At 38.5% G+C, this 15,576-nt stretch overlaps 1 protein-coding gene across 1 annotated transcript in view; it reads right to left on the reverse strand.

The window, feature by feature from the left end:
* Slc25a21 (solute carrier family 25 member 21) overlaps window positions 1-15,576 on the reverse strand; it is a 473,302-nt gene that overhangs the window by 28,773 nt on the left and 428,953 nt on the right. Inside the window, exon 7 of the mRNA XM_048362495.1 lies at window positions 1,380-1,544. Within this exon, the coding sequence (XP_048218452.1) occupies window positions 1,380-1,544 (165 nt within the window). The remainder of the gene's footprint in view (window positions 1-1,379; window positions 1,545-15,576) is intronic.

Consider the following 15,576-nt stretch of genomic DNA (forward strand, 5'->3'; position numbering starts at 1 on the left):
ACCAATCCAGATGGCCCTCAATAGATGAACGGATCAAGAAATTGTGGTATATATACACAATGAAATTCGATGCTTCTATCAGAAAGAATGACATTGCCCCATTTGTAAGGAAATGGAAAGACTTGGAAAAAATTATACTAAGTGAAGTGAGCCAGACCCAAAGAAACACAGACTCTATGGTTCCTCTCATTGGTAATTATTATATGTCTAGGATAGTTCTAGCAAAAGATCACAATAGCTCAATAGCTATATACATATGATCACATAAGATGATGCTAACTGAAAGAACTCCAAGTTATGGAAACAAGCAGTTTATCATTGTTACTGTTATTTCTAATGTACTATGTGAAATTCTTTCTTTTTTCTTTTGTTTATCTTCCCTATGGTTTAGCCCCTGGTGTCACTGTATTTGATTTTGGTACCCTGGGTATTGTATATATGTTTGTCTGAATCAGGGAAAGGAAGGGGACCATCAAAATGGTGAAGAGCAATGTATGCAAGAGCAATATGTACAAGACAATATGTAGTAAACCAACTGTACAAATCAGGGGGAGGAGGGAGGGAGAAAAATGAGGGAGGAGGTAACAAGTTTGACAAGAAATGTACTGACTACCTTATGTATGTACTGTACTCCCCTGTACATCACCTTGAAAATAAAAATAAAAATAAAACAATCTGTTTCTCTCATGTTATATGAGTTATTTCCCTCAGATTCCAAAAAGCAGAGTTGGCATCATGAGTGTGTGCCTTACAGTGAGAGAAATTCCATAATCCTACAGATTAAAAGTACATCCTGTGCTACTTTTATATTGTAGATGTTTGAAGACATTTAGTATCTGTAAGTTACCATAAAACAATAGTAATAGCTGGTATCATTAGGTTGCATCAAAAGCAAACAACTTTAGAAGAGCTGATTCACTACTTAGATTGATATGTGAGTTTTAGTATTAACGCCTATGCAAAAATTGCTGATCTTTTTCTCTATGAGCTCAATATGAAAATTTCATCTTTGTTGAAAAAATGTGACAGGTGAAAATTAATAACATAGTTACTAGAAGCTCCTATTTGTGATAACTGAACAGCATTCTTATGTAATCGACATTCATGAAGCAGATAAATTTTGCTTCAGATATGGGTTCAAGCCTCTGCTTTACTATTTACAATGGATCCTGAGCAATATACTGGGCTTTCCTATGCCTCAGTGTGTGGACAGAAAAGAGCTATAACAACATTCAACATGGAAAGCCTGATATGAGGATCAAATTAAGTAATGGTTGTCAATGATAGGACATCATAAACACTCTACACATAAAGCTATTATTATTGAGAGGTCTCTTCCCCACCCTGGGGTCTTGATCTATTATTCTATAGTTAGTTACCTTACAGACAGGAACCATGCTTTTAACATTGTGATAGAAGCCAAAGTAAGCCATGTTGAAAGCTCCGTGACGTCCCAAGGTTGCTGTAAGTCCTTTGTTGAGGCCCTGAAGTCCCAGACCATCCTTCTTAATGATTTGTTTTGCAAAACTCAAAGTGGATGGGTGCTGTAGGAGAGAGCAGCAAAGGGAGAAAGATCATCCTTGGGATTGTGGAATGAACTGACATGTTTCTTTTCAAGTCAGAATTAGTGGGAACTATTTTCTCAAACAAGAATAATCATGCCTTGTTGGTCTGTTCTTTTTAAAATTAGAAAACTCCCAAAGAAAACAAATGTGCCTGCATATCAACAGGCTTCATAGGAAGATTTTTTTTTTTTTTGGCAAAGAAAAGAACATCTTTGGCGGAATTGGTGAACTAATGCCATGCAGTAATCATCATCACTTTCAATGTGTAAATAATTGTATCCAGTTCTGAATTATCCACTCTAATGGATAAATTAGTAATCCATCAATATGAATCATGTGAAAGGAATTTATATTTGGCTCTTGAATCTAGCATATTTACCTCCCTACATACATTTTTCTAAAGCAAATGCTAAAATAAGTCTCATTCTATTCTCTCAAAAATTTAAATAGGTGCTAGTTAGGAATTGGCCATGGAAAGTATTGAATGTCCATAGCTCAATAAATTGAGCAACTGGTGTGTGTATCACCTGCTGAGGTAAATTATGGCTCAATGGTATTAGGAAACCAGATTACCTTTAATTTATCATTTTCTAGACCTCTGATTAATAACCTGAGGCTGAAATACTTTGCTAGAATCCAATTTGCCTTTGGATCTTGCTAAAGAGCTCATGGAAGTTTGCTGTAATGTTTACAATTCATAACAATACACTTTTTTTTCTTAAAAAAGTATGAGTGATCATTGCTAATGATTAGTATATATATATGTCTATGATAGTCCTAGCAGATGATCACAATTGTTTAATAGCTATGTACATATGATCACATAAGATAACACTAAGCAAAATGATCTCCAAAATATGGGAACAAGTGGTTTATCACTAATGTTATTTTAAACATATGATGTGAAATTATTTCTTTTTTCTCCTGTTTATCTTCCCTATGATTTAGCCCCCGATGTCACTGTACTTGATTCTGGTAGCCTGGGCATTGCATATATGTTTGCCTGAATTAGGGAAAGGGAGGGGAACATAAAAAATGGTGAGACAAAGGGTAAAAGCTGAACCAATGCAAAAGTAATATGTACAAGACAACAGGTTGTGAACAACTGCATAACTCCGGGGGGGGGGGTGGAATGGGGAGGAGGGAAGTTGGGAGAAAAATGAAGGAGGAGGTAACAAGTTTGACAAGAAATGTACTCACTGTCTATGTAATTGTAACCCCTCTGTACATCACCTTAACAATAAAAATTAAAATAAAAAAGTATGAATGATTGTTCCTTTGTGAAGGCACTGTAACACGGACTATCTGCCCCACTCATATTTTGACTGATTATTAAATAGGAGAAAATATTGTGTCTAATATTTTCCCCACGAGGCAAGCACTGACATAATATTTGTTTGCTAGCTTACTGAAGTAGGTTGCTGGGGTGATCACAGCAGTGTGATGTGCTTTCAGACTAAAGGTATTTTCTTATTATGTGCTATTAAGGCTCCATCAGCAGAACAGAAAGGAATAAATCCAATCAAGGCTTTTCATCCAACTTGTACTTAAAGTTATATAATTAACATACTATATTTAAATGTGCTTATTTATACAGTAAATCCTATAGTTTTCACTGATGACTGTTAAAAGAAAACTCCAACTAGCTACAATTCTGTATTTAAGTCATCTTTTGATTTAAGAGGATTAACTGCAATAAATTACATTAATCTTAAAAAAACCTTTTCTTTGTAATGTGAAAATACCATGTGAGAGTGAATGTGTCTTGAAATAGCAAGACATCTCATAGAGGAAAACCAAAAAAAATCTTGCCATGATAAATTCCACTATTTCATACATTATCCTTTTCTGTTTGCATTTTGATACGCTACCAATCTAATTATTAGATTTTTAGTTTGCAAGAGATGAGGATACATTTAACACAAGCTCTGGCAGTACCGAGAGCTCTGCATGGGTACTGCTTTCTTACTCTGAAGAGGGCAGCCTAGACTCAGGAGAGATGCTGTCTTGGGGATGGGAGAATAAGGGTAGGCAGAAGGAAAGCTGGCCAGATCCAGACTGACCAATTCAGGTGTTCCCTGAAAATCTCAGCTTTCTCTGTGTCTTCACTCACCTAAGGCTTCCCCAAACAGCAGGGGGGCAGGGAGTTCAGAGGCCTTTCAAAGGTGTAGAGCGATGGGGAACCAATGAAACATATGAAGTTTAGAAAAGGATGAATGGCTTTCCTGAAAAGACGGGTTTAAATATGTCTACTATTTTAAAACCACAGTTTACTAAATTAACAGAATGAGATGACTAAACAATTTGGATAACATTTTTCTCATCATATTTTTTAAAAATTTATTTTATTGTCAAGGTGATGTACAGAGGGGCTACAGTTACATATGTTAAGTAGTGAGTACACTTCTTGTTAAACTTGTTACCTCCTCCCTCACTGTTTTCTCACCATCTTGAAAGGAGATCTCACAGATGGCAAATAGCCAAATGGAACTTATCATTTTTTTTAATTTTCAAAGTTTTTTTTAAGTAGTTGTACAAGGGAGCTTCCCTTCAACATGCCAATCTACAAGTACAATGCATCTTGGTCAATGTCACCGCTTCATCATTTTCCCTTCCTAAGTGCTCCTAATTCCCTCAAGTTGCCTGCCTCCTTTTTCACATATGTGCATTGAACATTGCGACTGCATTCCCCTACCCTTCACATAGAATTTCATGATTCTATTTGCTGGTTTTTATTGGCATAGGTGCTAGGTGTATACAAGCAGTTGTAACGCATGGGGTTTAAATCCATGCCTGTGGAGTCTGTACTCTAGCTGTCTATCCATTGACAAGTATTTCATCCTCTCTAATGTATCTTCACTTATTTTGCAAACACGGATCATAACAGACATTCTCATATTATTGAGATAAGTCAATAAACTTAGTTTACCATAAGTATGTCCCCTATATTTATCTGTAAATAATAACAATTGCACCAATAACCATATGAATAGTTAAAATAAAATAACATGTAATTTCTTTGTTAGTTGAATGCAGTTGCAATCTAAAGGTGGAGCTGACTGGGGAGAGGGAGAGGGTAGGACAGACATCCTTAGAGTGCTTTCCTTCTCCTTCCTTCTGGCTATTCTTCCCATTTTTTTTTCAGAAGCCTGAAGCCTTGTGATAAGTGCTGCAGAATGGGAGATAATCTGCCAGAAGTCTTCTTTCAGGCATAGTGTCTCACCCCTATGGCTTTTCTCCTTTATCTCTTATGTCTATGGCCTGTAAATTTGTCCCTTCCCCGCCCCTCAAGTGAGCATCCTTGTCAAGGACTTTGCACGTGGCTCTTAGGAAACACCTACATGGGACCATAGGAAATGAAAAGCACACAGATTCAGCCCCACCACATGGCTTTAGAGCCTGGAAAAGATTGTCATCTACGTTATCAGATATCTGGAACAGATATCTAAGATTGCTTGTCAGTCTTAGATTGGGACTACATGTGCATTGTATGAGATAGATATTACCATTATCCTCATTTGATACACGAGGACACTAAGGCTTCAAAGTGAAGTTACTTGGCTGAGATTACAAAGTGAATGGTAGTGTCAGCACTCAGCCTGAGACCTGTGGACTCCCCGTCTATGCTTTCGTCTTTTTATTATACATAAGTGATAAGATTTTTGGACCTTGCTCATCCAATTGATAAAGTAGCAGACAGATAATAATATGGATATATTCTTCTGGCTATCTAAGGCCTTAGGATAAGATAAAGAAAAATAGGAAGTCGAATGCCGGCAAAAATTAGAAATATGATAGTGTGTTTTTTCTCCATTCAGAGATGTTGTATTATACACATGTAAGCAAATATTCAATTAGAGAGGCAAAGCATAACTTCCACTAGGATGCTGAAATAGGAAAATATAGAACCATTTTGACTAGATCTCTATAAACACAAGGAATTTTACTAAACTTATTTGATTACTAGGCTTCCATTTCAAAACAAAATGGTGACGAATTAGCATCTTCAGCCAAATGATTCCAATACTAGCCAAGCTAGCCAGTCACATCTCTCAGTTCAGTTTCCATGTGCTATTTAGAATCACTCCAATTTTCATACTTGGTTACCAGTTGTGGACTGAGTTGCATTCTAACTTTCCCGTGTGTGTTTTCACTGACTGCAAAGAGCTGCAACTATAGAAGAGCAGGTGGATTGGGGTCTAGCTCCTGGTGATATCATTACTATCAACACTGCTTTATAGAAATCCTCCATTCACTGGTACTTACCAAAGATTTTCCATTTGAAGTACTTGAAATAATTCAATGTCATCTTTAACTTTGATTTGGCTATTGCCAAATGCTGCTGCTGGAAACTCCAACCTTCATTCTACGTACCACATGCTGTGCCAAGTGCATGGTACCTTGCTCATATTCTAAAATCTGAACTCTTTTTTGGCTTTTGTTTTTATTTGTAGAGATATGTGGATAATTTTTGTGTGTATCAAGGGGAATATTCCATAAGGGTTATAAATATGGAGTCAAATTTCTGTTTAGAGAAAAAAAATGTTGAGTTAAAAAAGAAGATCCTGGACTGGGGATATGGCCTAGTGGCAAGAGTGCTTGCCTTGTAACATGAGGCCCTGGGTTCAATTCCCAGCACCACATATACAGAAAACGGCCAGAAGTGGCGCTGTGGCTCAAGTGGCAGAGTGCTAGCCTTGAGCAAGAAGAAGCCAGGGACAGTGCTCAGGCCCTGAGTCCAAGGCACAAGACTGGTCAAAAAAAAAAAAAAAAGAAGAAGATCCTGCCAGGTGCAGTACCTGACAGCTGTAATCCTAGCTCGTCAGGAGGAGAATCATGGTTTGAGGCTAGCCAAGGTAAAAAGTTTGTGAGACACCCCCTTGCCTCCTCTCAACCAGGAGAGAGCGGGGTGCCATGAGGATAGTTCTGGCAGGCCTGGGAGAAAAAATGAGATGTTATTTGCAAAATAGTAAAAGCAAAACGTCTGAAAGTTTTCCTCAAGGGTCTGAGTTCAAATCCTAGTGCTGTCAAAACAAAAAGCCAAATATACACAGAAAAACCGTGGTTACTGGGGCAGGAGGATGAGTGGAGGGAGTGGAGAGATATAGGTCAAAGGATACAACGTAAGAGATACACAGAATGAAAAATTGAGCGATCTAATGCCCACCATGAGCACTACAGCTAGAAAAACTGAGGTGTTAGGACTTTCATTAAATTAGATATTAGCAGTTCCTGTGACACTAAAGTAACTATGTGAAATGATAGACATGTATATCTGCCACACTACAGTTATTGTTTGTGTCTGTCTATCTATCTATCTATCTATCTATCTATCTATCTATCTATCTATCTATCTATCTGTCTATCTATCCACCCATCCCATGGCATGTGGTAAATCTCATATATACATAATAAAATTTATTAAAAAGTAAAAAGATTCAAAGAAAGGAAGGGAGTTCTTCCATCCAACTACAAACCATCACTGGCTCTAATGGCTATTGAGACCACAGACAGAGGTTTTAGGCAGCAGGCATTGTTCCCTGGGTAAATAGATCTCAGAGTGTGGCCAATAGTGCAGCCAAAGGGTGCGTACGGATTTCCTACATCTTTAGGGCCAAAGAAAGAGCTCTAGGCCCAGATGTCAAAGGACAGCACACTGCACATGGGCTCCTTCACCTGCTTCCTATGCAAGGTAAGTTCGGTTGAATTTTCAAGTCAAAGAAGGAATGATGTGCACAGGATTTCATCACGAGGCTGGAAAGGAAACTGGATGAGACCTTCACAAATGGATTGAACGTCCAAATAAGGGCCATCAGGAAAATACTGCTTTTTTGGGTGGGGGGAGTCCTGCTTGCTACACTTAGGTAAAAAAATAAGCTGGCTCTTCAGGAGACAGAAGAGCACATACATTTTCCATTAGTCAAGTAAATGCTTAAATGTTTTTCATAAATTTGAGAAAAGAAAAACTTTCCTTTAAAATATGAGCAAAAGGAGAGAAATTAAATTTAAAATCCTATTTGTACATTTACACTTTTTTACCTTAGCTATTTTATTAATTCATCACTATAGGATATTTTAGTGGCACATTTTTATGAACAAAAAAGATATCCCAGATATTAACTATAGTTTAACTATTCTATCTTGAGTTACTTGGATGAACAGATTGACTTTCTTTTTCTTTGCACCAATACTGGGGCTTAAACTCAGGGCCTGGGCACTATCAGCTTTATTGCTTAAGGCTGGCGCTGTACAACTTTAAGCCATGGTTTCTCTTCTGGTTTTTGGTGGTTAGTTATAGATAAGACTCTTACAGACTTTCTGCCTGGGCTGGCTTTGAACTATGATCCTTAGATCTCAGCCTCTTAAGTAGCTAGAACCATGTAGCTACTGGCACTACTGAGCTCAGATCGACTTTAAAATAATCTGTAAGTAGAAAATACTTTGCTATCATCCTCCACCCTCACCCCTTCTCCCTTTTTCCAGATGATAAGCCCCAAAGCTTTGCCAACAGTTGTTGACCAATAGTCATCCTTCTGGGGGAGGCTGGGCACCCCTGTACGAAGAGAGGGAACGGCACTACTTCTCTGTACTGTTTTAGGAGCACCAAGGAAGATGGTAGTGCTGTGGCATTAAGAAAGCAACCTTTGCTTTCTCATAGTTAACAAAAATATTTTCATTTGAATTCTTTTTTTTTTTTTGCCAGTCCTGGGCCTTGGACTCAGGGCCTGAGCACTGTCCCTGGCTTCTTCCCGCTCAAGGCTAGCACTCCGCCACTTGAGCCACAGCGCCGCTTCTGGCCGTTTTCTGTATATGTGGTGCTGGGGAATCGAACCTAGGGCCTCGTGTATCCGAGGCAGGCACTCTTGCCACTAGGCTATATCCCCAGCCCTCATTTGAATTCTTTTGCCTTTGAACTTCTTAATGATCTGGGTTGCTTTGTTCCAATGAAAGCAATATGGTTGACTAGAGACTTCTGTGTTAAGGCCCAATTCCTTGCTACTCATCATATCTTTGCCATTATTTTTCCTACTTATAAAATGAGAACAAATCCATCCCCCTTGTAGAGATACTGGGAGGATTTGTAATATCAAATGAACATGAGGACTGGGAAAAGAAGAGCTCACATAATGAGCACGATGAGGTTAGAGCAAAGGATTGGGAGAAGTCACCAATTATGGTTTCTTTATAGAATTCCATATAATTGCTATAAGGAATTTGTGATACAAGTATTATTTTATATGTTTGTGAAATCATATGAAGTTTTTTTAAAAAAATCAAATATCTTAAAAGGACACGTAAGATATCGTCCAAGGTCTGGCATATAATAGACGTTCTGTAAATGGTAGCTATTATCATTACTTCAAAGTCTTGATTTTTAAAAGCAAGACTCTAGGGTTCTTGGCACAGCTGAGTGGAAGACTGAAATCTATTTTCTGTAGATGATAATAGAGAGGCAACTTGGCTGCCCTTTGAGTTATTGTTGAAAGATAACTATAGGAATGGATTCATAAGCATAGTTTTCTTTTCTGTCTATAAGCATCATAGACTGGAAAGAAACAGTTTAAGTACTGAACAGTTGCCAGACAGTTTTATGTGGTAATACAGGAAAAATGTGAGCTTATCCTAGGCTACCACAGTGAACGTTGATATGTCCATGAAACTGGTGTCTCACAATACTTGTAAACACACACAAGTGTGCATGTGCACACACACACATCTATTCTTTATAGAGCTCAAGTCTCGTTTATGGAATGATCACAAAATACAGCCTTTCTACTTACTTTACACATTGACCCTACATAATGCAATTAAGTTTACTTAAACATTTGTAGGTTGTGTGGAGAAAGTAATCACTGAGTTTTGGGCTATCATGTATGATCTAATTTGTCTCTAGTAAACTCTTAAGCTTTTAGAATAAAGTATATAAAGCTAAATTTAATGATGCTATCCAACTCCTGAATTAACCTAAAAAATTTCCTATTCTTAAAGACTTTACCATCAATTAGCCATTTATTATCTGTTCATCACTCCTTAAAATTATTATTACAGAGCAAGTAGGTAGGAAGACTGTTTTTCTTCTTTTTTTTAATTGAACATCTTTAAAAACTAAATAGAGGAACAGCAGGCTTTTGCAATTTCCTAAAGGTTTAGTTTAATATTTGAGAATGAGAATGATTATATTCATGTGTAATGTAGACAAAAATGACAGAGTAGAAGGAAAACCTGTGTCCCAGCCACACATCAGAGGCAAATCCTATAGACCTCAAGGGAAGGAAAAGAACCCTTTAGCCAAATAGTAACTTTGAAGTCGATTTCAAAGTGGAGAGAAAAACTGGGAAACAATTCATCCAAGATTTTGCTTCTGGGGAGAAATTCACATGTTCCAGGCTAACAGAGAGCATGCCAACCAAACACTGTGTGGCTTAGCACGACTGATAGGGGCTTCTAGTTCGTAATATACACATGAAAAATAATGCAGCTGTTTAGAGAAGAAAAAGGCCCTAGAAGGACACTAAGCTACAGAGTCACACTCTTGGCAGGACTGGACATGTAAACCATCCATGGTAGAGAAATCCTTGGGTGAGTTTAGTGCGAAACCAGAGACATTATAAACCAGAGGAAGCCTTTGCTTGGGGTTAGTTTGAAGGGGGAGTGGCGATTTGGGTCTATCCTGATTTTATTTAAACATGTTTTTACACCCACTGAGCCAAGCCAGATCATGACAACTCTGTGATTATTTGCTCTCCATAGAAGGTCAAGCCTATTTAAATTGGAGACGGGTTTTCTTTGCTTCCTGTGAATTTTAAGATGCTGGCCAAGATTCTGGTATTGGAATTGAGAGGAAGTGTAGTAGGGATTATGGTCTTTAGCTGATAGGGCCTTAATTAGAAAAGTGGAAGCAAGGCAAGCACATTTACTAAAATATTCTATATATCCATTGAAAGGATAGGAGAGCAGTATCAGGAACCCCAAACACCACAATTTCCTTAACATTTCTGACACCATTTATGGCTAAAGTGTGTGGGAAGGCGGATTCTGTGAATAAAACACACTTCTGGCCCGCTAAAGGATCAGTGCAGACCGCAGAGGACAAGCAGGGGAGCTGCAGCCAGCACAGAACCTGATATGTTGGGGAAGGCTTGGTGGGGATTGCACTGGGGGTTCAGACCTCCAGTTCCCAGCAGGTAGCCCCCAAGAACTTTAAAAGAGCCTCTGGCCAGCACCCTTACTGCACTTTGGATTTAGCTAGAGAACTCCTTACTCTGGACCTCATGCATCAGAAGGCTCCATGCTGGTCTCCTCAGCATGGCAAAGGGATGTTCTACATTGTGTGTGTGTGTGTGTGTGTGTGTGTGTGTGTGTGTGTGCAAGTGCTGGTACATGGGCTTGAACTCAAGGTCTGGGTACTGTCCCGTAGATTTCTCACTCAAGGCTGCCACTCTTCTACTTGAGCCACAGTTCTACTTCCAGCCTTTTGGTGGTTAACTGGAGATAGGAGTCTCACAAATGTCACTGTCTGGGCTGGCTTTGAACCAGAATCCTTAGATCTCAGCCTCCTGAATCAGTTAGGATTATAGGTGGGAGACATTGGGGCCCTCCTCTTTCTTTGCTTTGTCTTTGTCACTCCCCCATACGCTGAATGTTGTAGTAAAAGTAATACTGACTGCTGTTTTCCTAGGCGGTTTCCCACTGCAGAGCTCCGCTTAGCTGTGGTAACTTCTCTGGAAACTTCATGTTGAAAAGACTACACTGACTCACCATTTTAGGCTGAAGAAATAGAAGAATTCAAAATAAGCGGTGTTGGATTCCATAGTGTCAAGACATGAAGGCAGGCAGGCTGAGTTGAGCAACACTGCCTCAGAAGCTCACACCGCTGGCAGGGCAAGTTTACCCACCTGCAAAGGAAGCCTTTATGGGGAACTCAGCTTTTCTTTTTTTTTTTTTGCCAGTCCTGGGCCTTGGACTCAGGGCCTGAGCACTGTCCCTGGCTTCTTCCCGCTCAAGGCTAGCACTCTGCCACTTGAGCCACAGCGCCGCTTCTGGCCGTTTTCTGCATATGTGGTGCTGGGGAATCGAACCTAGGGCCTCGTGTATCCGAGGCAGGCACTCTTGCCACTAGGCTATATCTCCAGCCCCTGGAAACTCAGCTTTTCTTAAAGGTGCTGTCAAGTCCGCTGGCCACTCTGCCCGCAGCCCATGCATTCCTTGTCTGCTACCATTGGTAGCTGACAAAAGTGAAAATGAGCTGGGCCCATTTCCTTCTACATGAAGCAGCTAAGAAGCTTGATGAGGAATTCACAGAATATCTTGGTTGTGGCTGAATTCTTTCCAGAGTGGCCTCAAAATGCTTTTAGTTTCATCTTTAGAGATGACAGTTAGCTGGCTACTACTGTTTATGAAGTTAAGGGCCTACATATTGAATAAAAACAACCTCCTTAATAGGCCAGTCTGATTCTTAATAAAGAATATAGGCTCACCACTCCTCTTCAGACTCTGCTAACCTTTATTCTATTCTCAATTCCCATTAGGTAAACTTCTTGAGATTCTGTATTGAGTTCAATCATGTGGTCATTGTCTTTCTGCCTGAACTATTTTGCTTAACATAATGTCTTCTATGCTGCTCCAAAAAAAGGATTTTTATCCCTTTTTAATAGTCAAAAAGTGCTTCATGATATGCAAATATACACATACATGCACTCATATATGTGTAGATATATGTGCATATATACATACATATAGGCATACATACATAGGTCTACATGCATATCCATTTTCTTTACGTATTCGTTGTTTGAGGGACAGTTGAATTGATTCCATATCTTGGCTATTATCAATAATGCCACAATTAACTAGAGTGTTAACTATCTCCTTACTACATTGATTTTATTTTATATTTGAATATATGCTTGTGCAATGGAATTATAGAATCAAATGATAGTTTTATGTTTAACTCTATGAGGAGCCGTTGTAGACAGTTAGCAGGATAAGTTCTGGCATTTTATTGAACCATATAGTGAGGGTGATTAATGTTTCAGTGTTTTAAAATAGAAGACAGGACTTTGACATAAAAAAGGGAGGTGTATGAGGTCATGGGTAATCTAAATATCTTGATTTAGTTATTATAAAATATATGCCTGTAATGAAACATCACATTATGACCTCAAAACCTGCAATTACGGGTCAGTTTAATATAAAAGAGAATAAAAGCAAAGAAAAAGAATAGATGGTCTGGCACTGGAGAATGATGTAATGTGGACACAGAGAGGTCTGAACACCCCTCAGTAAGCTGTTCCTGTTTCTACCACTGGGGGCGGGTGCAACTCCTCAATAGTAATTTGAGCAATATTTCAGTAGACATCTGTCTCTACTTAAGGATCTATAAGACCAACTTGCCTCTAGAAATAGTTATTATTGGTTAAGTGTCTGCCATTTGCCAGGCTCTATTACGACTTTTGTATATATTATTACATTTAAAAGTCTCACAAAAGTACATGTGATAATTACTAACATTTATTAAACTATCACCACTTACTATTCTATATTGACACGTAGATTTATACATGTATGTGCAGCATTGCCCTCACAACAGCCTTTGACATGATTATGGCTGTTATTTTTCTCTAACAAAAGAGGAAACTGGGTGACAGTTAAGGTACCAAGTGTGAGGCCAGGACACTTGATAACTGAGATGTTTCTCCAGAGATTGTGCTTCTATGCACTATGCAGAAACATCTTGCTGTAAGGAAAATGGACTGAATGCTACCATCTTACCAGTGACAGAACTGCAACTACTTTTTTTTTTAAGGCCACCTGGTAGGAAATGGTGAAATGTACTATGGGAATTTAGCATGTATCTTCCCAAACCCTGCCTTGTTAGTTCTCAAACTGCCTTCTCAGAGAGTTCTAAATATATATGTCCTTCAATAATTTGTTCACAAGGTTTAGAAATTAGTAAGAGAGGAGAGAAAAAACTTGGAGTTCCTTTTATTTTGAATAAAGTCCACGGAACCTAAACTATGCAAGGCCAAGCCCAAAGATGGGGCAGAAAGTCATTTTGACAAATCAGCTCAGAAGGCTTGATCCTGCCTTGGCCATTAGAAGCATTTCTCCTGGATTGTATACTTTTCTTTGTAGTGTTCTGTATTTTCTTAATTTTCTATAATAAGTAAGCATTTGCCTTTTAAAGTAAGTATTTAAGGATGGGGATGGTGCTCAGTACTAGAGTATTTATCTAAAGTAAATATTCACAGAAAACACCTGAATATATCTCATTAAAACACTGAACTATGGAAAAGCCTTCATCTTAAATTTTTATTTCCGATGTCCCATTCTAGTCACTGTAGAGGTAACTGCAGTCAGTTTAGTATGACTTCCTGAGACCTTTACTATCTCGAATGGAAGCTACATGTGTGTTTAACGAGCACTGAAAGTATTCCCGTTGACTGAGATGTGACACCAGCATAGAAATACACTGTGGTAACATTTCAGTATGGAAAAAAGGCATATAATTTTTATATGGATTTCATGTTGAAATTAAAATTGTGAAATGAAAAAGATTAGCAAATGCCAGGGATTCATGGATGTTGAAGGCAATGCACGCATCAAAAGATTTGTGAAAAATCTATGCACCTTTTCCAATTTTTTCTATGAATCTAAATTTTGAAATTGTATCCCAAAAGATAATGTTTGAGATAATATAATCTTTTAGAAAGACTAGGTCAAAGCCCAACAAAATCAACACTAAGCAATAGATGCATGCAAGAAGGGAGAGGATGGGGCCCAGGGGAGAGGGGAGGATGGATGGAGGCGGTAAGGGGTGGGGGAGAGGAATGCAGTCAAGAATTCATAGTATAAGGGGCTGGGAATTTGGCCTAGTGGCAAGAGTGCTTGCCTCCTATACATGAGGCCCTGGGTTCAATTCCCCAGCACCACATATACAGAAAATGGCCAGAAGTGGCGCTGTGACTCAAGTGGCAGAGTGCTAGCCTTGAGCAAAAAGAAGCCAGGGACAGTGCTCAGGCCCTGAGTCCAAGGCCCAGGACTGGCAAAAAAAAAAAAAAAAAAAAAAAAAAAGAAAGAATTCATAGTATAATCGTGAAAATGGCAATACAGTCTAAAGCCAGCTACAAATTCAATGCAATACCCACCAAAGTCCCAACAATGTTCTTCAATGATGTAGAAGAAGCAATCCAAAGATTCACATGGAATAATACAAGACCGTGAACAGTAAAAGCAATCCTCAGCAGGAAAAACAGTGCTGGAAGAATATCAATACCGAACTTCAAACTCTATTATAAAGCTGTAGTTATAAAAATAGCTTGGTGCTGGCACATGAACAGGCCTGATGACCAATGGAATAGAATCGAAGACCCAGAAATGAACCCACAGACCTATAGCCACCTAATCTTTGATCCATAGAATGGAAGAAAGAGTGCCTCTTCAACAAATGGTGCTGGCAGAATTGGCTATACATGTGTAGAAAACTGAAGTTAGATCCTTATATATTACCCTGCACTAGAATCAATTTCAAATGGATCAAAGACTTCAATATAAGACCAGATACCCTGACAGTATTACAGGAAGGCAAAACACTAGGGCTCTGTGGATTGGTCAAAACTTCCTAAATAAAGATCTAGAAACACAACACATCAAGAAAAGGCTGTATAAATAGGACTTCAATAAACTGAAGAGTTTCTGCATGGCAAAGGACAAAGCTAGCAGGATAAACAGAAAGCTCACAGAGTGGGAGAAGATCTTTACTAGGGCCTTCTATCTAAAATGTACTGAGAGCTCAAAATAATTAAATCTTACAAAACAAATCCTCAGAGAAATACCAACCCCATAAATAAGACTTAAAGAGAGTCATCACTGAAGAAGAAATAAGAATGGCCAGTAGACACATGATGAAAATTTCAAAATCTCTGATCATAAAATAACTGCAAATTCAAAATAGCATACAGTTAGAATGGCTATTACCAAGAAATATAATAATAGATGCTGGCAGGGATGT

The sequence above is a fragment of the Perognathus longimembris genome, chromosome 14, assembly GCF_023159225.1.
Source record: "Perognathus longimembris pacificus isolate PPM17 chromosome 14, ASM2315922v1, whole genome shotgun sequence".
NCBI lineage: Eukaryota > Metazoa > Chordata > Mammalia > Rodentia > Heteromyidae > Perognathus > Perognathus longimembris.